Source organism: Anopheles maculipalpis, chromosome 3RL (genome assembly GCF_943734695.1).
Source record: "Anopheles maculipalpis chromosome 3RL, idAnoMacuDA_375_x, whole genome shotgun sequence".
Lineage (NCBI taxonomy): Eukaryota > Metazoa > Arthropoda > Insecta > Diptera > Culicidae > Anopheles > Anopheles maculipalpis.
Genome location: NC_064872.1, coordinates 82,050,233 through 82,076,971, shown reverse-complemented (window position 1 = coordinate 82,076,971; position 26,739 = coordinate 82,050,233). Strand labels below are relative to the sequence as shown.

General features: G+C 45.0%; 7 protein-coding genes across 8 annotated transcripts in view; 3 read left to right on the top strand and 4 right to left on the bottom strand.

Moving 5' to 3' along the window:
* The window catches only part of LOC126561876 (PTB domain-containing adapter protein ced-6), a 359,240-nt gene that overhangs the window by 39,220 nt on the left and 293,281 nt on the right, over positions 1-26,739 (top strand). The gene's annotated exons all lie outside the window — the stretch shown is intronic.
* On the bottom strand, positions 638-4,691 carry LOC126562197 (uncharacterized). Its single transcript, XM_050218638.1, has 6 exons — positions 4,588-4,691; positions 2,189-2,303; positions 1,925-2,086; positions 1,724-1,860; positions 762-1,650; positions 638-681 (listed from the first exon to the last, which is right to left on the bottom strand). Exons 1-6 carry the CDS (start codon positions 4,657-4,659, stop codon positions 653-655), a joined length of 1,404 nt encoding a protein of 467 aa, XP_050074595.1. The 5' UTR covers positions 4,660-4,691; the 3' UTR covers positions 638-652.
* On the top strand, positions 8,533-11,096 carry LOC126561046 (zinc finger and SCAN domain-containing protein 12-like). The gene is made up of 5 exons (XM_050216995.1): positions 8,533-8,629; positions 8,709-9,756; positions 9,833-9,945; positions 10,042-10,979; positions 11,053-11,096. The coding sequence occupies exons 1-5, from the start codon at positions 8,559-8,561 to the stop codon at positions 11,094-11,096; spliced, it is 2,214 nt and encodes a 737-aa protein (XP_050072952.1). The 5' UTR covers positions 8,533-8,558.
* On the bottom strand, positions 12,081-13,113 carry LOC126563064 (uncharacterized). The gene is made up of 2 exons (XM_050219674.1): positions 12,838-13,113; positions 12,081-12,389 (listed from the first exon to the last, which is right to left on the bottom strand). Exons 1-2 carry the CDS (start codon positions 13,111-13,113, stop codon positions 12,081-12,083), a joined length of 585 nt encoding a protein of 194 aa, XP_050075631.1.
* On the bottom strand, positions 21,297-25,286 carry LOC126562312 (2-aminoadipate transaminase). The gene is made up of 6 exons (XM_050218772.1): positions 25,113-25,286; positions 22,736-22,854; positions 22,491-22,645; positions 22,198-22,347; positions 21,783-22,047; positions 21,297-21,723 (listed from the first exon to the last, which is right to left on the bottom strand). Exons 1-6 carry the CDS (start codon positions 25,284-25,286, stop codon positions 21,297-21,299), a joined length of 1,290 nt encoding a protein of 429 aa, XP_050074729.1.
* Positions 23,175-24,880, top strand: LOC126561986 (cactin). The gene has a single exon (XM_050218387.1). The coding sequence runs from the start codon at positions 23,175-23,177 to the stop codon at positions 24,822-24,824; it is 1,650 nt and encodes a 549-aa protein (XP_050074344.1). The 3' UTR covers positions 24,825-24,880.
* LOC126562639 (LIM/homeobox protein Awh-like) overlaps positions 26,333-26,739 on the bottom strand; it is an 82,209-nt gene continuing 81,802 nt past the window's right edge. The window contains exons 5-6 of the mRNA XM_050219197.1: positions 26,476-26,715; positions 26,333-26,401 (exon numbers count right to left, since the gene is read on the bottom strand). Of these exons, the coding sequence (XP_050075154.1) occupies positions 26,340-26,401; positions 26,476-26,715 (302 nt within the window). The 3' untranslated portion in view covers positions 26,333-26,339. The remainder of the gene's footprint in view (positions 26,402-26,475; positions 26,716-26,739) is intronic.

Below are 26,739 nucleotides of genomic sequence, written 5' to 3'. Positions count from 1 at the left end.
AGTTTGCTTTTTTCTCTCTTTCCATTCAATACCATGTGCCAGACCTGCAAAACTACAGAATACACTCAAAGCTCATGCGATCTAAAGACTAAAACTGATTGTTTTGTGTGAGGCCGTAATTTAAGGCCCAAAACAACTTTAATTAAAATTGCCGATTAAAACACAATTAAAGTCACAATTAAATGTAACCCGTATATTTTACATTAAAATGCTCGCCTTACACACCGACAAGTGGTTAATGTAGCTCTCCTTTTCATTTTATCACCATGTACAATACTATTGTTAACGCTTTTTGCTTCATAATTGTGTTCGTATACTCGTTTTCGATTAAAGATTCCACCAGTTCCACCTGGGAAGCTTACAGCCTCGTTCTGGAACGTTTGTTGTATTGATATGCTGCTCGTTATTGCTCCTATGACTAAACGCGAGTCAAATAACGGTCGCACGGGTCACCGCATTTCTTTCTCGAGCTTCCGTAAGTACAGTGTCGTTAAGGGTTTAAACAAGATAGTAGAGATATTTACAAAAATAACAGCCAGGCATCCAGACGCCCTGTGTGTGCGTGCCCCATTTCTCGCTAGCCTCTGTGATGGCCTAACCAATGGCGGAAAGTAACGTTATCCATTCGCAAACTGATGGTTTCGTAATTTGACTAGTATTTGTACTCAGGTCCACTCCACTCTGTGCGCAAAAAACAGCGAGATAAAACAACATTAATGCATTTGGTACCACTTCCCGATAAGCCTCGCACTGTCACTTACTTCCTTCATCCGTTGTTACGCTGGATCGATCGTCGGGAAACGCTCCACCCTTGAGCGTCGGTAGTTGTTTCTCCTCGCCAGGGAATTCTTTCTCCTCCGTTAGCGTGGACGTTAACCGTTTGCTGGCAGCCTTCTTGTCGTCCGCTGCTGGGAAGTAAGACCAGGGCAGCTGATTGCGCACTTCCGGTGGTGCCGTTACCGAGCTTCGCGGACTGTTGCCCGACGGTGGCCCGGCAAGGTACGAGAATGGTGCCGGTTGTCCTGGTAGATACGAGAAGCGTTTGTCGGTGAATGGATCGACCGTTTGCTTCACGTGCAGCGGCATCGGGACGGCCGGCTCCTGAACCTGAACCGTTGGTGCTGGCATGTACGGTAAACTGTCCTCCCGGAAGCTACTGGAATCGTACGCATCATTTAACGGTTCCACCGTGCGTCGCACGTTCGGATCGGAGTGTGGCAGTTGAAGCTGATTTGGTGGTGGCATCGGTGGATAAATTCGTGCCAAATGGTCGTGCGTTTGCTGATGAAGCACAGGCATCTGTTGCTGTTGCTGCTGCTGCTGAGGAGCTTGATCGAAGTAACGTGTCGCAGAAGAGCGGTGGGATTCTTCTAGATTTGCCGGTGGGCTGGTGGGATGCATGACTTGTCGTGGTTGCATCGATTCGTTGTACGCTGGAGCCGGTTTGTTTTCCTTCCACAGTGTCATCGAAAGACTTATGATGACGGCCAGGAAAACGACAAACATAAACCAAAACAGTACCGCTTTGCTGAACGCGAGCCACATAAAGAGGGAAGGCGCGATAAAGTAAATGTCGTCCACCTGTCCCAATACCTGCCGTATGATGTTGTTATCGTCCAGTTCCAGCAGGTCTATCACTCCATCGAGATCCTGCCAAGGGGGAGGGAGAGTCGTTTAGATGGCGGTGTGAGGGAATCGTTTGGAAGCAACCATTAAACCTTACCATGACATTGATGAAATCGATCAAATAAACCACGAAACCGGTAACATCCAGCGCTAGGACAAGGAACATGGCAAGAATCCAGGGATAGAATCCTACTACCACGCAACTACGTCCCAGACATGAGACACACATGGTACCTGTGGAAAGAGTCGGGAAGAAATTAGCATGAACTTTAAGAATTAAGCATGAGCAAGAACCTACCGAACAGTAGTACCGTCGTAACGGCCAATGCACCATGCAGTGCAGCAGATACGATTGCAAACACAAACGTTCGCTCAACAGCATCAGTTGTATCTGGGAAGTCTATCGGAACGTTAACGTCAATGCCCAGATAGCGCAGATCAACGGGACCGCACTCCTTCGCTGATTTGTGATCACGTGTGGTAAAAGAAAGAAGTAGAATTGTAATGCTAGCTAGTGCACTTCATACTCATACCCTCACACGATCAGTGCATTAGTACTTACAGCGGAAGTAAAACAAATAGAGCCCGTACGTTTCCTTCGAGTCTGTCATGTCGATTTCACAGTTGTATGCCAGTATTGCGGTCGTAGCTAAGCCAGCCATTAGCAGGGAGAATACCTGTAAAGTGCAACATCGCCACCGTAAACAAGAACCGAATCAGATCTGGTGATAGCGGAGCGTTGTGAGATAACGTCAAGAAAACATCCAGCGCCATCGTTGTTTTGTAGCTTGTCCCAGGGGAATTGGGTTAGATGTAGGTTATGGCTTTTTTTATCTGGTGCGCCAGTTGGTATCATAATTAGCTATTAGGGGTCACACATTATAGTAGCACACACAATAACATATTGAATTGCCATTATTCGTAAACAGAGCCCCACCGCTTGTACGCAATGTAGCGCTGCATTCCGTACGCTTCATCTGGACAGTTAAGGCGTACGTGACTCATGCCATATCAGTGGCCCTATCAACTACAGTGCATTGTTTGCGCGCTGTTTTGTTTGGATAATATGTGCTCGCCGAAAAAAGTGAGCGGTACAACATTGCCCAAAATGGGCTTTAGAGCAGGATTGTGTAGTTCATAACTAAATTCCAACCGTAACTTCTTCGCGCAATAAAATGTTAGACCACACAGGAATGTGTGTTGCAGAGATTGTCCCTCCCAAAAAATGAAAAAAAGAAGCAATTGTTTTATTTAAATTTATCCCACTATCCATCGTGGCGGCACTCGCCACAATCGTAAACGTGCAAAGATGCCTGCAAAAGGGCATATGCGTGATCGGGCCTAGGTAAGGTGACCCCAACCTGCCGGACGGTTGTAAACAAATCCCTCTATCTGGTTCGTTGCGGTAGCCAACGAGGCGTTAATGTTTAGCGCACCACGTGACTGTTGAGAGGCTACCACAACGCTGACTGAGGTGGCGAAGAATGAGGATGATATTTATGACTTATCTTATTGGACCTAACGCGGGTGAGAACTCGTTGTTTTATGTTTTGCTCTGTACCTATCTTCACTTTTCAACTAACGTCACTCATTTCTCCAAAAACAACCCCAAACCCACGTTTGGTGGGTTGTTAATCGTGGGGCTAGGATCGTGGGTGTGTTGCAATAAAAGAAAGTGCTGATGATGTGATGTAATTAGGTAGAGATGGCGTGCAACTGTTTTTTATACATTATGACCTCCGCGTGTGAAGGTCATCACACATTTAGACAGTATTCTAAGGCGTAATCATCAAAAACAATTCAGGAAAACCCTACTTTAGGTCTTCGATTACGAATCACAGGATTAAGTGCGCGAGACAAATTATTCGCAAAGTCAGAGGGGAGGGAACGACACAAAAGAAAACGATCAGGAAGGTGTGCACAAATATTATCAGTCTAAAACAATGAATGACTGATTGGATGGATCTATAGATAAGGATTAGCAGATGGTCCTGCACTGCCGCCACCAAGGAGAAATTGAGGGGAAGAAGGGACGCATCGTGACAAGGGATGATGAATCATGTACCTATATGAACTTGTACATCATATAGCCCCTTTGCAGCTATGCGTCAAGGTTCCTTTCAGACGTGTTGCTTTTATCAGTGATTATTTTAAGATAGTACACAACATGATTCAGAGCTTCCAAAATCGGTTCCGAGGGTTAGGTTTCAGATGAGATGTTCGAAATGAGATAGTTTTGGTGCTTATTTATGGCATACGTTGTTGAATGGCACGCTAAGCCAAATACTCAAAGCTTGATAAAATTCCAACCGTTCAATAGCTTAAAACAAAGAAGTAGAATTCTTATGCTGATTAGAGGTGCTTGATGGCTAGTATGTAGGACTTGTAAGCTGTTTTGATGCTCCGTGAAACCATGAAAATAGAATCAAAATGTTTACTTGCGTGTTGTGATTCTAAATACAGCACTTTCGCTGTTTAAATGCTGCTTAGAACGAACGTATATTACGATCAGCTTTTTAGTGTAGTCAACTCATTTTTTGTCGATAACTTCATTGTTTAATTCTTTTAATCAACTTTCTTTTAGTCGCCTACTACGAACAATCGCCTTCAGGGCACATAAAATCTCACCCACAATCCCACACCGTTAATCGTTATCTCTCCGATGGCTAATCAATGGCCATCCTGTGTATATTACAGCCCAATTTTCGTTTCCTGCTCAACGATAGCTTTCAGCAATGCGCCATTCGTCCAAGAAAAAAGAAAGAGAAACAATCGATTCGGTACGATAAGACACCTAGCACAAAAAACAACCAACCTTCCCCATATGCACCATATCCGGGATATAGTATGCTTTCGTTAGATGGCCCTACAGCTATCACGCTACGAAACGGTGCCTTTTTTTCGATTTCCACATCTGGACGTTTCGATCGATGACGATCTTTCCATCCATGACCAACTTACCAGCGTGATCGTGCCTATTACGAACACGGTCATCCGTGGACCGAGTCCACACAGCGTGCAGCTAAACCCCATCGTACGGCCACACTGATAAATAACACCGGCAACGGATGATTCTGGTTCGAACGGAGAAGCTTCTTGCTTCGTTTCGTTTTACTCGGTTCGGTTTCACTTTTATTGGAATTTTATGTTGATTCCTCCACTCTTGGCGCGTAAACAACCACTTGTTGGCGATGCTATCACTTTAAGCTGCCACCAAGAAATGCCACAATACTTTCGTGCAAAAACAAAAAAAAAACTTCAACCACAAAACAAAAACCGTCGATGGCTCTATACTTCTGCTCTACACTGCAAATGAGAATTCAATCCGTGTCACATCCACCAGCGCCAGCGATTATCAGCTGCAATGCACCAGAACGCAAAACACGAACCGTCCCGGGACGCGTTTCCACATTTTCTGACCGTAGCCTACGGGGCAACGGTTCGCCGAGGCAACACTCCGCGCAACTAAACTCGTGTGTTAAAACAATAAAACGCTGCGCGCCACCTCGCAACCCTCCCCCGTGTACGCTGGTTTGTGGAGCTGTATCAGCTTTTTGGTGGCTTTTTGGCTGATTAGATTCGAACAAATGGGGAGCGTTTTTCTTTTTGTTGTTGCTCTGAACCTCTGGAGCGAGTGAGGGTGAACAGTGTTTGTTTTTATCCCAGCTCACCTATCTCACACACGGCATGTGGGGAGGGACGGTCGCGCTTTGTCGTTGGACACAAGTGTGTTCGGTGTGGGTGCGTGTATTCCGATTGTCCAGGTGCGTGTGGACAGGTGAGTTTAGATCACGGGCACCAACAGCAGCAGCAGCAGCAGATGATGATGATGAAGTATCGAGCAATCGGATCAACGTAAACTAAACGCCATCAAGCCATAAGCGATAAGGGGTTGATCGTCCAATTTTCGTGGATACACTGATCACTGACGAATGAGCCTCGAGTTGTCGCTGCGAAGGTTCAATGATTGTTGCTAATTACAAAAATCACCACTCGATCAACTCGACCAGCCGCGGTCCGGTGCGCGCGACTCTACTTATCAAGTGTCCCCGAGTAACTGGGCAATGGCGAGAGTACGATTTGTCATCAGCAGTTTCCTCGTGTACGTAGTTGGCTATAGCAGTGATGGGCAAGATAGGTGGTCGACTGAGCGCACCTGAGGGAGGGAGGGCAGACAAGCGAGAGAAGAAACTGTTTGCATAGTTAGGCCACGCTGCACGAACCCAACTCCCCTTTCGCTGTACTCTCCGGACGGAGATTGCATGAGGGTTGATTGGGGTTGCTTCACTACAGATGTTTGGAGTGGTGGACGCGCACATGTGCGTTAGTAGTTTACCGGCAAAGGTAAAGCCGTCGCGCACGTACACATACTCAAGCACCAGATAAGCTGTGTGTGTACTACACGTCCACCCCCTAGCCTACAATGGATTCCGGAGGTCCGGAACCTCTGTCCGATATGCATCAATTACGATCTTTCTGACAACAACAGCGTACACACGCACACGCGATCGCAGGTCAGTTTTGGCCATGGATGACCATGATTGATGAGATATAGCGAGAGACACTGGGCTACTCCGAATTCCTCGGGTGGGGTATTTCGTCTACATGGTGCCATTGCGGGGTGTGTACGTGTTCCAGCCACCCTGCGAGATTCTTTTGTTCCTTTTTAAATTTCTTTACTCCCGAATGTAACCCCTTGTAAGGCAGAGTATTTATATTATCCGATCGGCGATGGCCCCACGGGTCCTCTAACACACCTACACACGAATCGATGAGGCGCGCAATAACAACATAAAGGAAAAACGGGTCATTAAACGGTTTATATGACAGAGTGCAATTGTATAATTATTTGATGCAAGCTGATCGCCTAGTCGAGGTGTGTGCGGGCGCGCGATCGTGTCGGAAATGGCTCCCAGCAATACTGTATGTACTTGCATAACAGACAAGTTTCCCTCCGGACTTCCGTACGCGGTAGACGTGTGTTGCACGTATCTTTTCTGTGTCAATTTATTAGGTTGACGCGAAACAACTTCTTGGTTTTGCACGCACGTTTTTTTCGTCTCTTATCGGAAGTATTCAATCCTGTTCGATTGTGTGATAAGGCAGGTTGTAATGTCCTCCGTATCTGCTGTGATAGATCGATTCACATTGAGTAGGATCGAGACGGATGGGGGTGGAGTTTTCAAATTGCATTGAGATTTAATTTAAAAAGTATATAATATTTTTAATTTCCTCGTACGCTATCCCTGAGTAACTGTAAGTTGCGGTATCATTCCTTGCGAAATACGACCAGTTAAGTTTGGTTGTTTGCTTGCTTCGTACTCTCCCACCCAACGGTACCAAGGGTGCGCGATAAGAGCTGATATGATAACTTGCAAAGACGTTCCCTGCTACCGCAATCCGGACTAGTTTTATCGTCCCCTATACTTCGTATTACGCTTGCGCGCGGCCATAGCACTTCAGAGAGCTGCCAGCAATTAACCTGTTGACGGAACTATTCCAATCGGAAGAAGCCCCCGGGAAGGAGCGCCACACTTTGTGCGATGGGATGTACGAGCAAAGCGACACACCGAGAAAGTAAACGGCGGTTCAGCAAGACCGGCTTTAGTTTCCTGTTCCGATCGAGGTGTTGTCCGGTTTGGTGCGATTATCTGGCATATGATCTGGGAATGGGGAATGTTTTTCTACGCAGCATTAAACCCTCTGCCCGTGAGCTGTCCTGTACGTGCGAAGAATGTTTATAATTGAATTTGACAAATGTTTCATTGTGGGTTACACATACAGCACGGTATGCGTCTTGGAAAAAAAAGAGTATGGTACTAGTATTCTGCTTGTATCATTTTGTTTAATCGGATACGAACTCTACTAAGAACGCTACGGATATTTCGAATCTTCTTTTGGTGCACACGTGTCTATTTTTTGTGTTGCAAATGTTACACCTGTTTACGGTTACAATGCAACTTTCATCCTTTGCTTCGAGTCGTTTGAATGGGGCACGTGTTTCGATCGTTATGTCGTGCATTCAATGGTGATGGCATGTAAATCGAAGCGGCGTACGCCGCGAAGTAAACGTTTGATGATTCTACTGTAATTATAAGCAGGCGTGTAATAGTTGAATATTTGTAATTGAATTTGTCATACTAACATTAAGTCTATGGCAACTCTTTATGAAATTTGGGTAAGTCCCCCCTCTGCCTTCCAGTCGGATATTGGTCTCGCACTCCAATAGTGCCTCTTCACTTCGTTAGAAGAAGTATGGGAAAATTTCGCCGGCTGACTCGGTTCGCTCGGTTTATGACCGGCCTGAACGTAGCTAGCGGCGCCCATCGTCTCAACGCGTGGTCAGCAAATACGCGGATCCACTGGTAGGTTGACCAGTGTACTGTTCGATGCAGGAAAAAGCCTCGCCGTCTGATCTAAGCAGATCGACGATGTAACAAAGAACAGCGCAAGACTTCGGAATAGATCATTCGCGTAATCGGTCTAACACCGACGGTTTGTTCCCGTCAGCAACAATCTACGTTGGAAAAGATATACAATAGCTAATCAATATTAATGATCTATTATTGCGCATATTGAAGCTATAATTAATATAAAATTTATTATAAAACAACGTTTTTTAACCTGTACCTACAACTTTATGATTAACCGTCTATGTATATGGAAAATGCGCAGGAAATTTAAAATACAAACAAAATGCTTAGAAAATGTCCCGAATGCTATTCCCACTGTGCGCAGCACTGACAATTCCAACTCAACCCGGCAGGGTTGTAAACGTAAACAGTCCAACGCAAAACGTAAACAATACGCACAAGCCAGCAACTGGAAGTAAAATTACATTTATTCTCTTAATTTTTCATTACAAAACTTCTCCGACCCGCTTATGTTGTGCCGTGATAGTGTGAGCTAACATTATTCCAAGCTTTTAACAAATGAAGTGCGTAGTTCCTGGTTGCAATACAGACGATAACGTCGTCAGTTATACTTCGGTGTTTTACGTAAAGTATGGGAAAAGGATTGTTTTGCTTTGTGTTTTATTTGATTTTTTTTCTACTACTTTTTACTTTTCTTTCACATTCTAGCTTACCAGACGATCAAATCGTTCAGCAGCAATGGTTTTCACTGCTGGAAGTAACGGATGCCGATCTGATGCAAGCTCTGTCCGATGGAGAGGTCAAAGTATGCAGCTGCCACTTTGCAGAAGAAAGCTTCGGGCGTCACCCGGTGCACGGGTATCGCTATTTGCCCTCCACGGCGCTACCATCCATACTTCCTCAGCGAAACGTTCCTGACACACCACCAAATCCCACAAAAGAAAGTGATTCTGGTTCAAAGGAAACTCCACTTGATTATTTTTTCGTATATCTTGACGAACCAACTGGCATCGATCATGTACCATTAGACCAGGGTCCGGATAGGACCGACCTTGATCTAATTGACGATTTAAACGTTGCGGAACATCCTACCGAACCTGTTGCTTCTTTTGAGAAACAAGCAAAAGAAGATAAAGACGTAGAACCGATAGAAGAAAACGACGACGACGAACTGGTTGAGGAAATCGGTATCGAGTATGCGAATGGAAAATATTACTTTCTCAAGCTGGACGACGACCATTCGGCATCGGAGGATAACGATGCACGTATATCGGAAGTGGAGTCAAATGGGAATGACGATCATGAGGATGCTGTGATATGGAGAAATGCGAATGAAGAAACGCCAACCAAAGTGACCAAGCAAGAGGATGAAAGCACACTAACCCATACTATTCCTGATGTTGACGATACCGATGAAGTTGATGAAGAGTTTGAGGAAAACAGGACAGTTATTAGCGACAGTGAAAGTGTGAGCGATGACGCGAAAGAAGTGCACTTGAAAGATACCAGCATAGGACTGTTGGGAGAAGAACCGGAACAGAAGATCATTCCGGATGATATATTTGTAATTGAACCACTGGACGCAAAGTCTAAAGCACAGGACGAACCGGAAATTGAGCAGCTGGACAGAGATTCGACGCTAAAAGACGATGCATTAAGTGAAGCCGAGTATGGTTCGATTGAGGCACTGGAAGACACGTCGATTTGCAGCGATGAAGACTGGAAACAGAACCAACAAAAGGATAAGGGGGAAAATGTGAGTATCCTTCTCCGGCACGAAATGTGCCGGAGGATTGAAGGATTGATTTACCTTTTTGGATATCTAATTGCAGCGTTTTTTCTGCGAGCACTGTGAGAGAGGATTTCGGTACAAAAGTTTTAAGGACCGACACGTTTTAATACACACCAGAGAGAAGAAATATAGTTGTGGTATATGCGACAAACGGTACTGAATTGTTTGACGGGCCGATTGATCAAACAGACCGAGCAGAGTGTTTGATTATCCCATTTATTTTGTTTTTTACTTTCCCTCCCTTGATAGATTTTCGCAGAAGATAAACCTTACGATTCACATGCGCGTCCACACCGGTGAAACGGTGGACAAGAAGTTTACCTGCCAAATATGTCAGAAAAAGTGCATCCGAATGAGCGAGCTGCAAAGCCATATGATGAAACATTTCCGTCAGTTTCCGCACGTGTGTCCGCTCTGCACGCAACGCTACTCGGACGCGACCGCATTCTACGATCATTTCCAGGCCCAGCATCAGCAGGAAATGACCTTTCGCGAGCTGTTTGATGTGTTGTGCGAGAACGAAAACACGATGATTATTTCGGGCCTGGAACTGCCAGACGTTGAGGAAAAGGATGGATCGTTCGCGTGTTCCGTGTGTGGCAAATCGTACCGGGGAAAGACTATCCTAGAACGTCACAAACGAAAGATGCATGTAAAAATATTCGCCTGTCCACACTGCAATCGTAAATTCCCGTACAAAAGCTTGCTGGCCAAACACTTGCCAACGCACACGCTCGAAAAACCGTACAAATGTCCTCACTGTACTCTTTCCTACACGCAGCGCGTCAATTTACGGGTACACATCGAACGAAAGCATACGGAGCTGCAGAACTACGGTAGCGAAAACTATTTCGAAACCGATGAGGACGAACCCGGTGATGAAAAAAGGGTGAAGCAGGAGCAAGCGCTCGCCAGGATACAGCGGTACGAATGTGAGGTGTGTGGGAAAAGGTTTACTCGTAAACCCTCGTTGATGTTGCACCTGACCGCACACGAAAAGTGTGCCGATCCCGTAACCTTCGACTGTACTGAGTGTGGCATTTCGTTGTGTGCGCGCATATCGCTGATCAGACATCGGGCGCGGGTGCATGGGTGGGAAGGGCCGAAGGACAACGTGCTCGGGAATTTGGAGCTCCGGAACGTTACGATCGTACCGACGGACGATAATCGCTATGTGGAGATCGAAGGTAAGAGCGAGCGCTATGTGTGGTTTGATGCAATTAATGCACAATTTTTTCTTTCGTTTGTCTACACCAACAGACGAAACGGACACGATCGTGGAAGATTACGGAAATGAATGCTAGAGCAATGGGTGTGTGTTGTGGATATAGTCTCACCTGAGAAACCAGTCGTCCTATTGAAGGTGAGTATTGACGGGCTGTCGCTGATGGTTTCTTTGGGGTTTACATTAAGCTCTACTCAATCTTTTTCTTTTTGGAAGAGTTATTTTGTTGAATAAATCCATTGTTTTGTGCCGCGAAAGCTCGAGAAATGTTTAGAAAATCATGGTTTACGATCACATTGTTTATGAGTCATTATCCGAATCCCTTCTTGCTTGTCACCATAGGGAGCAATTATTTTGAAAAATATTTCGAATAATCGTTGATCATGAATTAAAGCACGCGGATGCAATCGTCCCACCATCTGGCAATACATTGCCATTATGGTAGAATTTTTAAATTTCGATTCATTATCACATGAGTTCCGCGATGTCTTTCGCCGAGGACCATCCCTTTACTGTAATGGTACGGGTGTTGGGCACTGTTGATCTTTTACGGAATAAAACGGAGTTTTCTGGAAACGGATTGTAGATCCGGCCATCTCTACGTGACGCGTTCAACCCTGCGCAGGCCAAAAAGGCTTGAAACAAAAATGCTTCATTTCCCTTCTACTGGTATTGGTCTGATATGGTTTGAATAACCTTTTAAATTAAGATTTTGTCCCATTTTTCTTTGTAAATGGTATCATGTGATAAAACTCTAAAAACTAGCTAAACAAGACAAATTAAAAACACCATAAGCTTGTCTCTTTTGTTTGCTTTATTAATATGTATAATCCGCGTATATCCGCTATAAATTTACAACAATGTATCGGTAAAAATAGCACATATAAGGAGTCTAAAAGGCAAAAAACAAAACAAATTAATAGTCAACTGGAAACAGACACACCAGTTCGCAGTAGTTAGTGTGCCATGGTTGGTTTTTTTCGTTACAAAAAAAAACACACAGCACACAGCACTCTGCGAAGGTGTTACCACAGCAAAAAAGCAAGCGTGCCACGTTAAATTTTTAGGCAATGTTTCGCGTAACCTTCCGGAAGTAGTTTTGCATCTGCTTCATCCGCACGTCCTGCAGCTTTCCGACCCGGCCCATCAAACGTTCGTGGCGGCACAGCTCGCAAAAGTTGCGCGTCACCACGTGCATCGGGCTGCGATAGTAGACGTTCGGGTTGCCGTTAGTGCTGTTCTTCCGGTGGGCCCACATGTGCAGCATCATCTCGATGAACGAGATGACGAGCGCGAACAGCTTCGGCGTTACGAACAGCAGTGGCAACAGGAAGAGCAGATGGGCGGTTCTATTGTAGCCGACCGTAATCTCCTGTAGAGGGTAGAGGCGAATATAGAACGAAAAAGGTGCATTAGTTTTGCAATTTGGCGATTTCTTGCTTTAGAAGGGTTTAATAAGTGCAAAGACAACACTGTTCTCGCTAAATCCTAAGAATCCTAGCTGGTTTGGTAGATCGCGGGATCACATTCATACATCAGACACATACACACATACAGCCTCATAGAAACCCCATCCATACAATTACCGTAATCCTTAGACGGAACCCTATCCCTCCGTATCGCTCACTCGTTCCCTCTTTGCTACTCTACATTGCTACAAGAAAAGAAACACATCGTTCGTTGATCATCTGTACCTCTTCCGCAATATGTCAGGCGTGGCCGCAAATGGGAACCCTTCATGTTCATCCAGCGGGTGAAGTAGAATCGTGTAGCCTATTTAGCCTAGAGTACAGAGTGTATGGATGTCATTTGACAGGTACCTCCTTCATCATCGGTATCATCTTTTGCTTGCACGCCATCATGGCACAGCCGACGCTCGGCGTCGCCGGTACTGGCGGTGGCCGCCGCGCAATGATACCGCACTGGTTGCGAAGGTACTGCTTCGGTATAAGGAACTTGGTGCGCCGCCGTCGCGAACCGGCCGGTTCTGTGGGATCGCTGCTCACCTCGCCCGTTTCCTTGTCGAGATAGATACGGTCCCGGTCGTACCCACCGACCGTGCCGTACTCCATCTCACCCGTTTCGAGGTTCAACATGGTGCGTGCCTGAAATGGGTTACAAACGAAACGAAATTAACAATAATGATCGTGTTTGTCTGATGATCTGGTGAATATATCTAACCAAATAAAATGATTGATAGCCCCAAAATGCAATCAGTTTGTGCAACAGCAGCAGCAGAGCAGCAGCCATCTTCTACCCTACAACATTCATTACCAATGCGCCGAAATTCTAAGCCAGGCGTAAATTATGCAAATGGCGTCAATTACCAACCACGAACGCGACGACGACGTGGTCACTTTCGTCGCGCGTACTCGGTGTGACGTTTGGCAAGGTTTTGCGGGTTGTGTTGGTGGTGTCGCCGGACACGGAGACCGGTGTGCAGGCAAAAACAATCCAATAAATTTCCATCAACTCTAACCAACGTCGAAAGTCGCCACGACACTTAGGACCTACTCAACCAGCTTTGAGAAGAAGCTGCGCGTTTTTCGGTACGGTGGTGATCGTGACTGACCCTCCGGTAAAGCATACAGTTTATGTGCAAACTTAGAATGTGACGTACTTTTTTTTCTTCCCATTTTTGGCAATTTGATGAATCTGTTCCCTTTCTGTTGGTTCTCTCCTGTACGGTAGAACAATTTGTGATGCTCGTCTTCATCAATTCTACGCTCGACAATCACATCAGAAGTAGGCGAGTGGATAGAAAAAGAGGAAGTAAGTGGCCAAAAACTTGCTTGCAGAACCCTTGAACCTAAACACGTATTCTTGGTGCTGAGGGGCGTGATCGCAGGCGGTGTGGCCTTGTCGATAACCAATTGGTTACGGTAATGATGCGCAATGAAAATGGGCAATTATCCTTATTATTGTTAGGAAATATGTTGATAAACTCGACATCTCACCTATGATACTGATTGGAATGGGCGATGTTCCTTATACGTGTTCCCAGCGTTCGAAATCCTCGTTGATTATGTTTCGAAGAACAAATGCCCTACTACCCATTGGATCAATAAAGCCGTTTTAATAAAATTTTGGAGATAGGAACTCTGTTATTGTGAGCATTATTGGACAAAAGAATACATTCTTTAAGTTATAAATTCTAGCAACTCTTTTCTATGTATCTTTGAATGTATTTTTGAAGCTCTCAATCTGAGATATTGTAAAGTTCGATTGCTCTATAGGTGATTTGTCTGGATAAGATTGCACACCAAAATATTCCGATTGTTATACGGATCGTTCATTTTCGTGTAGATTTCGTAGCCTGCGTGCCTTGCCTTGTTGCGTGTTGTTCCAATGTTCTTTTAGAGAACTTAGTGGACCAAAACAGAGGCTTTTTTTTGTAATAGTATCCTATTCAGAGCCGATGTTTCTTATAACTCTTCTAGGACTTGGTATTACATCCTATCCGAAATGGACTAAAAGTCCATCTGATCTTCTGGTGATGCTGCAGAACTGTTCTGTCTCACAAATGAGAGAACACATCAGGTTCAATGATTACAGTTTCAGTTAAACTATAAATATGCATTGAAAGTGAAAGATACCCGCAAGAAATCACAGAGCATGTTGAGGAACGCGTCACATTACATCTCTTAATGGTTGTCGCAATTAACATGCGCCTTCTACCCTTAGGGTTCTCCATTAACAACATCCCAGGAAGAGCGCCTCATTCTCGTAGAATGGGAATTGCTGTTGGTAAACATCGATTAACGCTCATTTAGTGTGTTTGTCACGTTGAAGCGAGTACTGATGTACAAATCGGATACTACCGATGAACCATGAAAAATGATGCTTATCTCCCGCGAGGAAATGGGAAGTGTTGTCTCCCGTGCTTCTGTAATACTCAGTAGTATCGCTCCAATAGCGTACATTAAACTATTATAAAAATGCATTTTTGTTCTTCGCTGCACAGGAGGGCAAATCTCATCATCATTTGTCAAATGAGGTTCGGCGAACGGGGAAAATGATCGCTAGACCTAAATGATCGCTTCACGCGCGCTATGAGATGCACAAGGCTAGCTCACGGAAGTGAGTCTGGGGGATGTGTACGGTGTTAGCAAGCACAAAAAGGGGATTACACATTCAATGCTAAATACTTTTTATGATCAACTCTAGTTCGGTGCGAGATGAGGAAGATTTTTATGTGACACGTGCTAAAGCCTTAGTTACTTTTTGTTTCGAAAAAGTTGCAAAAAAGTGGAACTTAAAAAACCGATAAAAAATTATTAGAACTAGTACGTGTCCTTGTCCAGCTAAAGACCCTGATGATGCGATAAGTGTAACAAATTTGGAGAACGTTTCAGAGGGTTTCTTCTCTCTGTTCTCTTCTGGGCCACTCACACACAGGGTAACATGTTTCTAATCGAATTATTTATAGCACACCTGGGATTTACTGGACGGCACTAATCTTCAACCGTCCAGCTAGTCTCGGGTGTTGATTGATACAAATTAATCACATACCGAATATTGGAAAGAAAAAAAAACAACAAATCAAACAAAGCTCAACCACCCAGTTTTATCTTCCAGTTCGATCGATTAAATCCTGATCACTTTACGCTACAGCTACTCGGTGAGGCTCAAAGAAGGAGCAGGAAAGCTGCTACGCCAAGAGAAGATAAGATTTGTCCAATCGTATCCTCAGGTGTAGCCTGTGTGTTGGCACTGCTCTATTATCAATGTTATGGTACCGGGCGCAACATACATATATGCTTATCTACGTCCAGATACGGTACAAATGCTAGTCCGCGGGCCCTAGAAACAAGAGTCTCCTACTACAGTCCCTCCAATCACATTATGTTTTCTTCCGCCTTTTTTGTCGTGGGGTTTGGTAAAATTAAGGGAATTGATACATGAAGTACATCTCTGTACGAGGGGAACCCTTCAAAGCGAGTGACCTTCAAACAGCCAATCTTTATGGGGAAGACATCGCAATAGCCCTCGAAAAAGAGAACCATTTCAAGTCTAAGTGTCCCAAAAAAATACCACAAATGATAGATTGCAATCTATTTATTTTTTTGCTGTAAATGTTTGTATATTACTTCCTACATAGGAGGACAGATTTTTAGCCATAACCCACCAATTACAGAGCCCAGCTTCTGCATTGACAAAAGCCACAAAATTCGCTCTTTTGCACGGTCATTAGGTTCCTTCTTTGGTCACAATTTCCACACCTCAGTGAAGACGGTCTGCGCTGTTGCTGTTGCTGTCACAATCCATTACAAACAAAACTTACCTGCTTTTTTGTGCTGCTGCTTCTCTTCTTAAGAGGATAATCGTTAATCTCTTGGGGTCCTCCTTTTTTTTTTGCTGTGGTCCGTGGACTCCAACAAAAATGTGACTTCAATTGTGTTGTGTACACGCAACCACGCAAGTCTTCAATGCTGCGCTCTTCAATCAAAGCAACCCACCAAGAAGTACTTCTCTTTCTTCTACGCTTCGCTTCGCTGTGTGACGTCAGTGCCAAAGACGAACACGCGAATCGTGGGTCCGTCCAAAAACTTCGCCGTTCCTCCGGGGCTCCAAAGGGCGTTCTCGCTGCCGTGCGCACCTGTGTGCTGCTGCTCCTGCTAATGATCGCGATCCGCTGCTAATGCTTGTCCGTGTAGTCTCTCGCGGATCAAGTGTGCTAAAAACTGCGCAACACAGCAACCTGGGATATTAATCTCGGTTGGGAGCGGTGTCTAGGGGATGCTGTGTCCAGGGTTTACTTTTACACCCCAGGGGGAGCGATGGCTAAGGGCGAACCGGCGGTGATTGATAGTGTTGGAAAACACACACACACGTATACAGTGCGCGACGACAGCATACAAAATGGCACACTTTCAAGCGTAGGAAATTGCGATATTCCTGAAGTTCGCTACAAAATCCAGCGGTTCCTTGGACGTGTCGAAGCACCCACAATTGTTCAGCTCAGCTCGATGATCACACACAGCGAGACAAGTGGACAACGTACTTTTCGTGCCCGTTTTGCATATGCTCTTCGTGGCTGCGTACCGCAATATGCTTCACATTTTCACCATTCCATTCCTCCGTTGTGGCTCACACTTGAGGCACTTTTTGGCCAGCTAAAGCAACAACACACAACTCGCCAAACAATCAGTAGCCGCGTTCACCACCACCGTTGTCGTTCACCTTTCCGTCGAGCACTCGACGACGGCCGGCCGACGACCATTTCCTAATGTGATTACGCTTTTCGACAACCAACACACACTAGCGCACTTCGCAGGCTCATGCACCTTTTCCTTCCACGATTGTGCGACGTTTTCTGCCGTTTTTTTTTCCTTCACTGCACAGTAACCTTTGACTTTGCGGTCACACCACACTCCACCGATACCGTGCTGTTGATTTCAGTACACTATTGATTCGCACACCTTCAAATACGTGTTTGTCTTCTGATGTTTCACTTCCACTTGGGTAATCGATTTTGCGCTTTTGTTATTTCCGCCGCCGGTACGTTAACACCGATCAGTGATGTGCGGGAAGAACCGAGTGTACGATCCGCTACGCCGCGAGTATTACAAGCGAATGAATTAAAACCACGCAACGGCGGGTGTTGATTCACGCGAAAACCCAACGTTTTGTGGCAGTGTGTGTTTGAGTGTGTTTCTTCGCGTCGCGATAGTGGTGCGCGAGAACAATGGATGCGCGGAAACGAGTTTTAGGGAGTATTGTTGTTTTTTTATGAGAAAAAAAACATGGAATAATTTTTTTTCGTGCATTTATTCTTAATCATAAATAGCATAAATTGATCGAATAAGTTTACTAGTGTGTCCGTGTGACAATCGTGGCTTGTTGCCCCGTGCAGAACAACAATCACCGGCTGCTAGGATGCTTATTTTGTTCGCTTTATATGGGTAAGTCACAAACAAAATAAAAACAATAAAACGCATGTTAAAAATAATTTTAAAGCTCAAAAATAGTACGCCATCGGAACAAATCCACTTTTGGGCCGTTCTTTGTTCACCTGAACCCCATAGTCCTGTAGAGAAAAAAAGGGGGAGGTTGTTGTTTGCGTGCGCGAGAGCGTGCTTGTGTGTGTGCGCGCGGAACAACCCCTCGCGAGATCACGCTTTGTTTGTGCTAGCGAACGTGAAGTCTTCTTCGTTTCCGCCGTTCATCATGGTGTAAAAAATGTGGCCAACGCGAAACGTCGACGAATGTGTATCTGTGTACTTTTGCCGGTCCCAACAAAGATCCCGATCCCCGGCTCAAGAGGAAGACCACAGCCGAAGGGCATAGCGATTTCTAGCGATTTCTATCCTTCCCTTGGAAAGGACAGGTGACCGAGCCCCCGGGGGAAGGACGTTTGTTACGGGGGTTGATCGGAAAATTAAAGTGTTATTTGCTTATCAAACTCACGCGCACACACAGGTGCGTTTTTTGTTGTATACAGCGCAGACCGTGGACGACAAACAAAATCAGTAACGAAGACGATAAGATAAGACCCTTGTGGTGGAACCGCGACGATACCATTTTTCCCTTATACGTCCTTTAGCATTAATGACGGGTCTTGGAAGGAAGATTGCGAAATTCTGCCAATCCAAACCAACAATTTGCTGCATAAACCTCCCCCGAACTGCCTTGTGTGACCGAAAGTGGTATGCAAACAAGGACAGATCAAGTGGCCGTTTGGAAGGGAGGTGTAATGCGCGTGACTGTTTGGACAATCGATTTGGGGAGGTTTTAGTGAATTATTATCGTTTTCTTTTTTCTGTTTGTTTCCTTTTTCCTAAAAGGCAAATGATCTTTGGTGACGTTTCGACGGGGTCGTTAAAACACAAACACACAAAACGCCAGAACAACACACAATCCGCAGCAACTCTATCCATAGCGCGCATGCGTTCCAAGACTGATTGGTTTCAATTTGAGCGTCCAAAAGTGTGATCACAATTAACCCGATGCGTCACTTTGCAGATAGATCTGCGGAATATTAAAAAACGAATAAAAAAAAAAAACATAGAAGCGGGGACGATCGTTGTACACAACCTTATGGAGGCGATAGGTTATTAACACAGTCTAACAAGCATGATGAAAATTGACACATTTTCGGACGCTTGGTTTCGTCCGATAGATACATATATTGAATAGCACCATCGTATGGTTCAATTATATTACTTTGCAAATTTAAAACCCGTAAAAGAGGTTTTTGGGAGAATTTTTGGAAACTGCTGCCACAATCCTGATTAATTTATGAAAGTAAACTACGCGACTTATTCTGACTGATGGTAGATCAATTGATATATTTCTAACTGCTGCTAAAGCTGCTGAAGAGAGCACTTCACATTCTAGGAGAGCTGCCTCGCAAATCTCTGGTTTTGGGGTTTGAAGTGGAAGTAAGACTTACCATCATTATCTAACACTTTAAATCGCTTTGCTGGGTTGCTACCTGATAGTTAGTTATTCACTTATACGTCGACTTAAACGTTTAAAAATAATACTTGCTTATATGTATGTGTTAACAACTGGCCAGATCGTTATTGACGTATAAAATAAATCTGACCTGCTTATCATATAATCCGTAGCTGCTATGGTCAATTTTTCAAGAGAAAATGTTAGACTTTAAGAATGCCGCCTGAACGAAGATCGAATCGTTAACTTCTTTAGCCCTAGGGTTCGGAATATTCTGGAAGATTCTGGATAAGATGAAAAATGTTATGCAAAAGTCCTAGTTGAGGCCGTGCATGTCTCCCAAAAAGCAAAACTACATGATCGCTCCATGATCATCATGAGGAAATGACGAAATCCTTTGAAGCTGTTTAGCTGAAACTTGCAAATGTCCTGGTACTTTACACCCTCCACTAAAAAGACAAGCCAGGATGTCAAATCAATCTTCCACATCAAGTTCCCTATACAAGCTGGGGAACTTTGGATGGTTTTTTCGCTGTAACATTACTTCTCTTGCTGTTCGTTTTCGTAAGAGGGATTTCTCTAATGACGTCCTAACATTTGTTAATTTTTGGGTCAGACTGACTACCCCAAAGGGTTCTTCTGCGCTATTCTTTCCTTTGTGGATCGATCCGGTAACGTATAAATTTCTTATTCCTTGCCAAAAACTAGCAAATCTCAAGGTTCAAAATTTCACAGGCGGAGACTAATTTAGTCTGCTGATCGGATAAGTTCACCAGGACGAATTGATCAGAGTTTAATGTTTTCAAACTCGTCCCATTTCTCCTCTAACGTTCTCTTAAGGATAATCTTGTTGTGGCCACAATCAAGAATTATCTCTCCGGAGAGAAAAGAAATTTGAAATTGTTTGAAAGACTCCATTGTGAGACAGCGAGGCTTGGAAGTATTTTTGCAGAATGCCTTTTAAATGCAGCAATCAAAGGACATTATTGAGCGACGATCTCTCCTTGGTTTTTTTGTGGGTTTTCCTCAAAACCTAGCATTATTCATTTTACAAAATTTCGGTCATAAAGTGTTAATAATCCTTATGAATCGTCAACAACAAGAAAGACATCGTTAGCGAAATGTTCAACTACGCACTCCACCTCCCATGATTTATGCCAATCAATTTACTACGGACGTTTAATCCTGTCCCCATCCATCTAAATTTAGTACGATATACTACGTTTCGTATCAGCATCGTCGCATTGTAATCATTTCACCTTCGGGGCCCCTTTAATTAAAAGCTATTTCCTACATCACCACCGATCTAGTGGAAAATTTTCTTTCACAACCAAAGCAGTGCCGCATCTTCGTCCCAACCGCGCGCATCCATTATCAAGAGATAATTGCATTCAATGCATCCACAGTCTGCATCTTGTGTGCGTGTGTGTGTGTGTGTATATTCCTGTGGACAGAACAGCGCACCCCCGAACAATGTTTGCGTTTGTTTGCCAGACACTTCGGGCCACTTGTTTTGCTGGCTCAATGCGTGCGCACAACACGTGAACGTGGCTGGGTGCGAGCAAAACACCCATCACGAACATGCCGCTGCCGGTTGGTGCCGGTTGGTGTGCTGTATTGTATTCAATCAACAGATTCAAACGGACGACGATAAAGTTTAACTATGCGACACCCGGCACTGACCGTAGTAAAAAGATATGAGCGAAGTTTGTTTTTTTTTCATTTCTCGAGCCCAAATTGGATGTTTATTTGCAGGGCCTATTATCGGTGATTTATGTACGAAAGAGGGTCGTGCAGAAAACCAAAAATGGTATCATTACGATATGTGGATAATCCTCCGGAAGCAGTTTTCTTGGGGGGTTAGGGGCGTGCAGCGATATTATGGCGTCGACGCTATCGCAAGATAATCCTTCGCCGCCTGACAGAACGTTCTCACACTGCGGCGCAGATAGTCGGGCTCGTGAAACGCAAATGTGAGGCGTATAAAGTGACGAGCCTCGCCGGTAATGGAAAACCTAATGCCAGGAATGGCGGACACGTTGTACTTTTCCAAACAGTACCGATTGAACTCGGCACAATCGATATGGGCCGGGAAGCGTATCCAGACGAAGTATCCACCCTTCGGCTTACGGAAGCTGCACTCTTTTGGAAGATGTTCGTCCAACGTTTCGGCCATCGCATTCAGTCGCATGGTGTAGTTGTTGCTGTAGTGTTCTAGCTGTTGCTGAGCCAAGCCCATTTGAATGAGCGTGCTCACTACACCGCCAGTGTAGTTGTTGGCTGCACCTCCACTTTTCAGCACTCCACTGTGGGAAGGAATTTGCATTATTTGATCACTCCCAAGACGAGGCAGTAAGTTTCTTACCTATTTCGAAATGCTTCAACACACCGCGGAGGACATTCCATCCATCCTAGCCGAATTCCGGGGGAAAGGATCTTCGAAAACGATCCGTTCGAGATAACATTCCCGGCCCATCCATCCACCCGGCCCAGATCGGCAATATCGTAGGCAAACAAGCGCTTCGGCGGTGGTGCCGCGGGATTATCGTAGTGCAATAAATTGTACACGTCGTCACACGCAATCAAGATGTCGCTTTCACGGGCCAGCTTTATCAGCTGTTGACATTTTTCTGCGCATCAAACAAAAAGAGTAATGGTCGGTCCAAAATAGGCAAAAAGATACTCATGTATGGGACTGGATGGGGTTAGGCATCGGGCATCACAACCCGGCGCTAACACCCCTGGGCTTCGTTCTGCCCTGCTCGGCATTGCATACTTACCCTCAGAAAACACGATCCCGGTCGGGTTGTGAAACGTCGGTATCGTGTAATAAACGCCCCAAAATAGTTTCCCTTTCGTCGCCTCGAACCGGTGCTGAGCAATCAGCGCTTGCAGCGAAGCCACGTTGGGACCATCCTCATCAAGGGGCACTAATCGCGGGACGAAGGACAAATAGAAATCTCGCATTCGACAAGCGTTCTCGCTAAACTTCCGTTTTTCCGTCCCCGTCCCGGGGATAAGCGGCCTTGCGCGCGGAGTCAAATGGCATGTAGCGATAAGATTGTCAACTCACCTGGAACTATTTTCATTGTGTTAAACTGGGCGATGGTTTCCAGCGCTATCATGTACGTGTATTCGTCAACGAATATTACACCAGTCAAATCCACTAGGGTGGAGAGTATCAGATGGAGCCCGTTCGTTGCGCCACTGGTTTGAACCAGATCGGACCTGATTGATGGAAATGACAAAATCAACAACGATACCGGGGACTGATGATAGCCGTACCGAGAGCGATGGGTGGATGATTCAAACACTTACATGTGTACCTCGCTACGATATCCATCGGCTAGAAACGAGGCAAGGGTTTTACGAAATTCCGTCGTTCCAATAGTGGGACCATATTGGAAGAGGAAGGAAGAGTTGTTAAGCTCATATTTCTATGAAAAAGCAATGAACAAAACGACACATCATTTTGATTGGGAAAGTATTGCACGAATTAAATCTGCAACGACATTTTCGAAATATACAGCTTTGTCAGTGAGCGCCATCTACATGTCACAATGTGAAGCTTTCCTTTTTGACAGCCACTTCAATTTGACAGCTCCCCGTCGACCATCGCTTTGTTTACAGTCTGCACAAGAAGCCACAACATCCAGCAGTGTGTGAAGTGAAAAAGTACGTGAAATTCGTCTCAAAATCACTCTATTTTCCATTTATTCAATCAAAAAATTTCTATCGTACACCCTAGCTGTGGAAAATGTGGGGTGAGCAGAGTGAAAAATCCGCCCCCTTCGTGTGGAAAAAGAAACTCGAAAAGCAGGGATTAAAAGACATCTCACGACGCGAGCTAGAGGCACTGAATCGCAAAACACAGCTAGAGAATGTTATCGAGTTGGAAAAGATTAAAAAGCGTCGCCTGGAACGTGAACATCAGCAGCAACAGCGTGAAGATGATATGTACCTTATGCAGCGTTCGAAGGAAGCGGCCCAGTTTGATGAGTGGCAGCGTCAGGAGGAAACGTTCCACCTGGAGCAGGCAAAGCTACGCAGCAAGATCCGCATACAGGATGGGCGTGCTAAGCCGATCGATCTGCTCGCACAGTACATCTCCGAGCAAAACCTGGAGGAATCGATCGAGATGCAGATGCACGAACCGTACACCTACCTGAACGGGTTGAGTTTGGACGATTTGGAAGACTTGCTGGTTGACATCAAAGTGTACAACGAGCTCGAGAAGGGAAAGAATTTGGACTTTTGGACGGATTTAACCATCATCGTTGATGATGAAATTCACAAACTACGCAAGGTGGAAGCGGAAAAACAACGCATTGCAACGGGACGGCGTGAAGGAATTCATCAGAGTGTAGCGAAGGATGTGACACAGATTTTCCGTGGCAAAACTGCACAACAGCTGGACGAGCTCAAGAAGAAAATTGAGGACAAAATCAATAGCCAGCAGGATGGGTTGGATATCGGGTATTGGGAGAGTTTACTTTCCCAGCTCAAGGCACACATGGCTCGGGCACGGCTTCGTGACCGTCATCAGGAGAACCTTCGCAGCAAGCTAGAGCTGCTAAAGAAGGAGCAAGAAATGCAAGTAAAGAAAGAAGAACTATCAGACGATGAAGCAGCGGGCCCATCCGGAGTAAGTAGTAAAACCGGTGAACAGGCTGACGAATCATCTATGGACAGTACAGCGGTTCAATCTGAACCGGAAGCAGGACCAAGTAAACCCGCCGACAATCACGAATCGGACATATTGAACGAATGTTTCGAGATGTACAAAAAAGGTGGCTACGAACCAAAGTATCTACAATCGGCCGATCTCGAACCCGGGATCGAAATCATCACCGAAGATAAGGACGAAGAAATATTGGACCTTTTGCGGCAGAAGGTGTTGGGTATCAATCAAGATGAAGAACTTTACTCTCGGGAGGAGATGTTACTGCGCAAGGAAGCACGCCGCGGTATGGACAATGATGAAGCCGAATTTTCCGTGGAAACGCGTGTCGACTCACAGGTGTACCTGTGGTCGGACAAATATCGACCACGAAAGCCGCGCTACTTCAATCGCGTTCACACCGGGTTCGAGTGGAACAAGTACAACCAGACGCATTACGATATGGACAATCCACCGCCGAAGATTGTACAGGGATACAAGTTTAACATCTTCTATCCGGATCTTATTAACAAGCACACTACACCACAGTACTTCCTGACGCCTTGCTCGGATAATGGAGACTTTGCAACGTTACGGTTCCACGCGGGGCCACCGTATGAAGATATTGCGTTTAAGATCGTAAATCGCGAGTGGGAATTTAGCTACAAACGTGGGTTCCGTTGTCAGTTTCAGAACAATATTTTCCAGCTTTGGTTCCATTTCAAGCGCTACCGGTACCGTCGTTAAGCTGGAATAGCATTTAATATTATTCTATTTTAACGGAATGTAATTGAATTGATTAATAAAGTAAAGAGAGGTACGATAAGCTAAAACGTAGCGTTTCTAAACGTAAACATTTATAATTTCAAATAGATCTTTCAATTTTAAACTACTCGTCACACAAACAAAAGCCAAATCAGAAGACGATTAACATGAGAGCACTGTAAACACACAATTAAATCTCTTATCACAATTAACGCACAATCTTCCCGTGCCATGTGATACGCCGGACCATGGCACTCTCTCCCTACTTACAACCCGCTCTTCCGTTGCCTGCCGGAACGTTTCAGCGCTCTTCCCGAGCAGATCCGGCCCGGGTGCACCTGCCGACAGATTGGCAATCTTTTGATCGTACACGTTCAGTTCACCACCATCGAACAGGTGGTTCATCGGAACTTCCCGACGCTGTACGGCTTTTCCACCATCCATTTGCGAACCTCTGTTGGCAATGGTTCAACAACAAGCGCAACAAACAAAACACACACGCAAACACTTCCTGTACGGATGCTACGGAAGTTAATCGTTACACCACACCGTAAATACTTCCTGATATTGGGAAAGAACGCTAGGATTGGTCTCGCTTTTCCGGACGATGTTGCGCGGTCCGTTGCAACAATACACGCGTACAGCTGTGGCGCTTTGTTTACAATGTGATACGCAACTTTTGACGTTTCGCGTGCGCAGTTCGGTGTGCGTGGAGCGATAAGGCAACTTGCCCGCTCGAGGGGTCCATCGTTGTTGCGTGGTTCTCATTCCAGAATTCCAGATTTCTTTATTTACTCACCATTCGTTCTTTAGTAGCGAGCTGAAACAATGAACAGCACTCGTTGAGCAGTCCCTCGGGCGGCAATCCCATGCCCATGATGGCCATGGCTTCCGTGTTGTAGACGTCCATGGTAGGAACATCAAAATTGTAACGCTGACTAATTTCCTTGCGAACCGATGCCATTGCTTTGCTGCTTGCTGTTCAAGTAAAACGTTTTGAATGGTTCACCAAACGCTGCTAAATGCGTTTTTATAGTTTTTAAGCCTTACTCGCATGCTTGGCGGAGCAACACGAACGCTGATCAGGAATACGATCGTAAAAATGAGTTTCTTTCTTCATGCAACACAGCTGGCTCGATACTCTCGTCCTTTGTACAGTGGTGGTGCATTCAATAAATAATTTCTTTATTTTACCGTTGCGTTTGAAACGAACTTCGTTAGGGGGACTTAAGGCCACAACTATCCTAGAAGGGAAACCGTACACATTTCCGCGCAATCGGATTTAGACGTACAAACCATATTTGTTTTTAAACAATTTCTCCAAACTTAAGTACTATTTTTAAGCTACAACATGGAATGGGCGGAGGTTTTGCTGTCCCAGTGATAGCGCGTTAGAATAAATTAATACTGATCAACAACAAACACGGACATGTATCAAAAGGGTCTATAACGACTAAACTAATCCGGCTAAGAAGGTGGTTGATATGCAATCCTTCGCTAAGCTTCACTCTGCATGCAATGTATCGCCGAGTCTTCCGATAGCTCATCCAGTGAAGAATCTAAAATGAAACGATTTAAGGAACGATAAGTGGTCAGGATTTCTGACGGTCAGACACCTCAAGGATCCTCTTACCATGCGTACTATAGACGGACGATTTTGACGAATGATTATTGTTGATACTACTACTATTATTATTATTGTTGTGATGATGGCTGCCAAAGGTACCATTGCTGGCGAAGGGGGACCCACTCAGTACACCTCCCCCAGCGCCAATGTGTAGTGGATTGTGGACAACACCGGCCTGTTGGAAGGTGTACGAAAGCTGCAGGTTGATATGCCTCGCAAATGGATTCATTTCACCTTCTCTAGGAACTGTGGAGAAAGCAAACAGTGCCG

Bases quoted from the DNA above. Each gene is read 5' to 3' on its own strand.
- LOC126563064 (XM_050219674.1), bottom strand. From the start codon at position 13,113: ATGTTGAACCTCGAAACGGGTGAGATGGAGTACGGCACGGTCGGTGGG. The intron at 12,390-12,837 runs GTACCTGTCAAA...TACCCTCTACAG, and splicing joins TGATACCGATGATGAAGGAG to GAGATTACGGTCGGCTACAA.
- LOC126561046 (XM_050216995.1), top strand. From the start codon at position 8,559: ATGAAGTGCGTAGTTCCTGGTTGCAATACAGACGATAACGTCGTCAGT. The intron at 9,757-9,832 runs GTGAGTATCCTT...ATCTAATTGCAG, and splicing joins AAAAGGATAAGGGGGAAAAT to CGTTTTTTCTGCGAGCACTG. The intron at 9,946-10,041 runs GTACTGAATTGT...CTCCCTTGATAG, and splicing joins TGTGGTATATGCGACAAACG to ATTTTCGCAGAAGATAAACC.
- LOC126561986 (XM_050218387.1), top strand. From the start codon at position 23,175: ATGTGGGGTGAGCAGAGTGAAAAATCCGCCCCCTTCGTGTGGAAAAAG.
- LOC126562197 (XM_050218638.1), bottom strand. From the start codon at position 4,659: ATGGGGTTTAGCTGCACGCTGTGTGGACTCGGTCCACGGATGACCGTG. The intron at 1,861-1,924 runs GTAGGTTCTTGC...CTCTTTCCACAG, and splicing joins TACGACGGTACTACTGTTCG to GTACCATGTGTGTCTCATGT. The intron at 682-761 runs GTAAGTGACAGT...TTTTGCGCACAG, and splicing joins CGTAACAACGGATGAAGGAA to AGTGGAGTGGACCTGAGTAC.
- LOC126562312 (XM_050218772.1), bottom strand. From the start codon at position 25,286: ATGGATGGTGGAAAAGCCGTACAGCGTCGGGAAGTTCCGATGAACCAC. The intron at 22,855-25,112 runs GTAAGTAGGGAG...GCTTTTTCATAG, and splicing joins AGGCAACGGAAGAGCGGGTT to AAATATGAGCTTAACAACTC. The intron at 22,348-22,490 runs GTGAGTTGACAA...TCCCGCGATTAG, and splicing joins CACAATGAAAATAGTTCCAG to TGCCCCTTGATGAGGATGGT.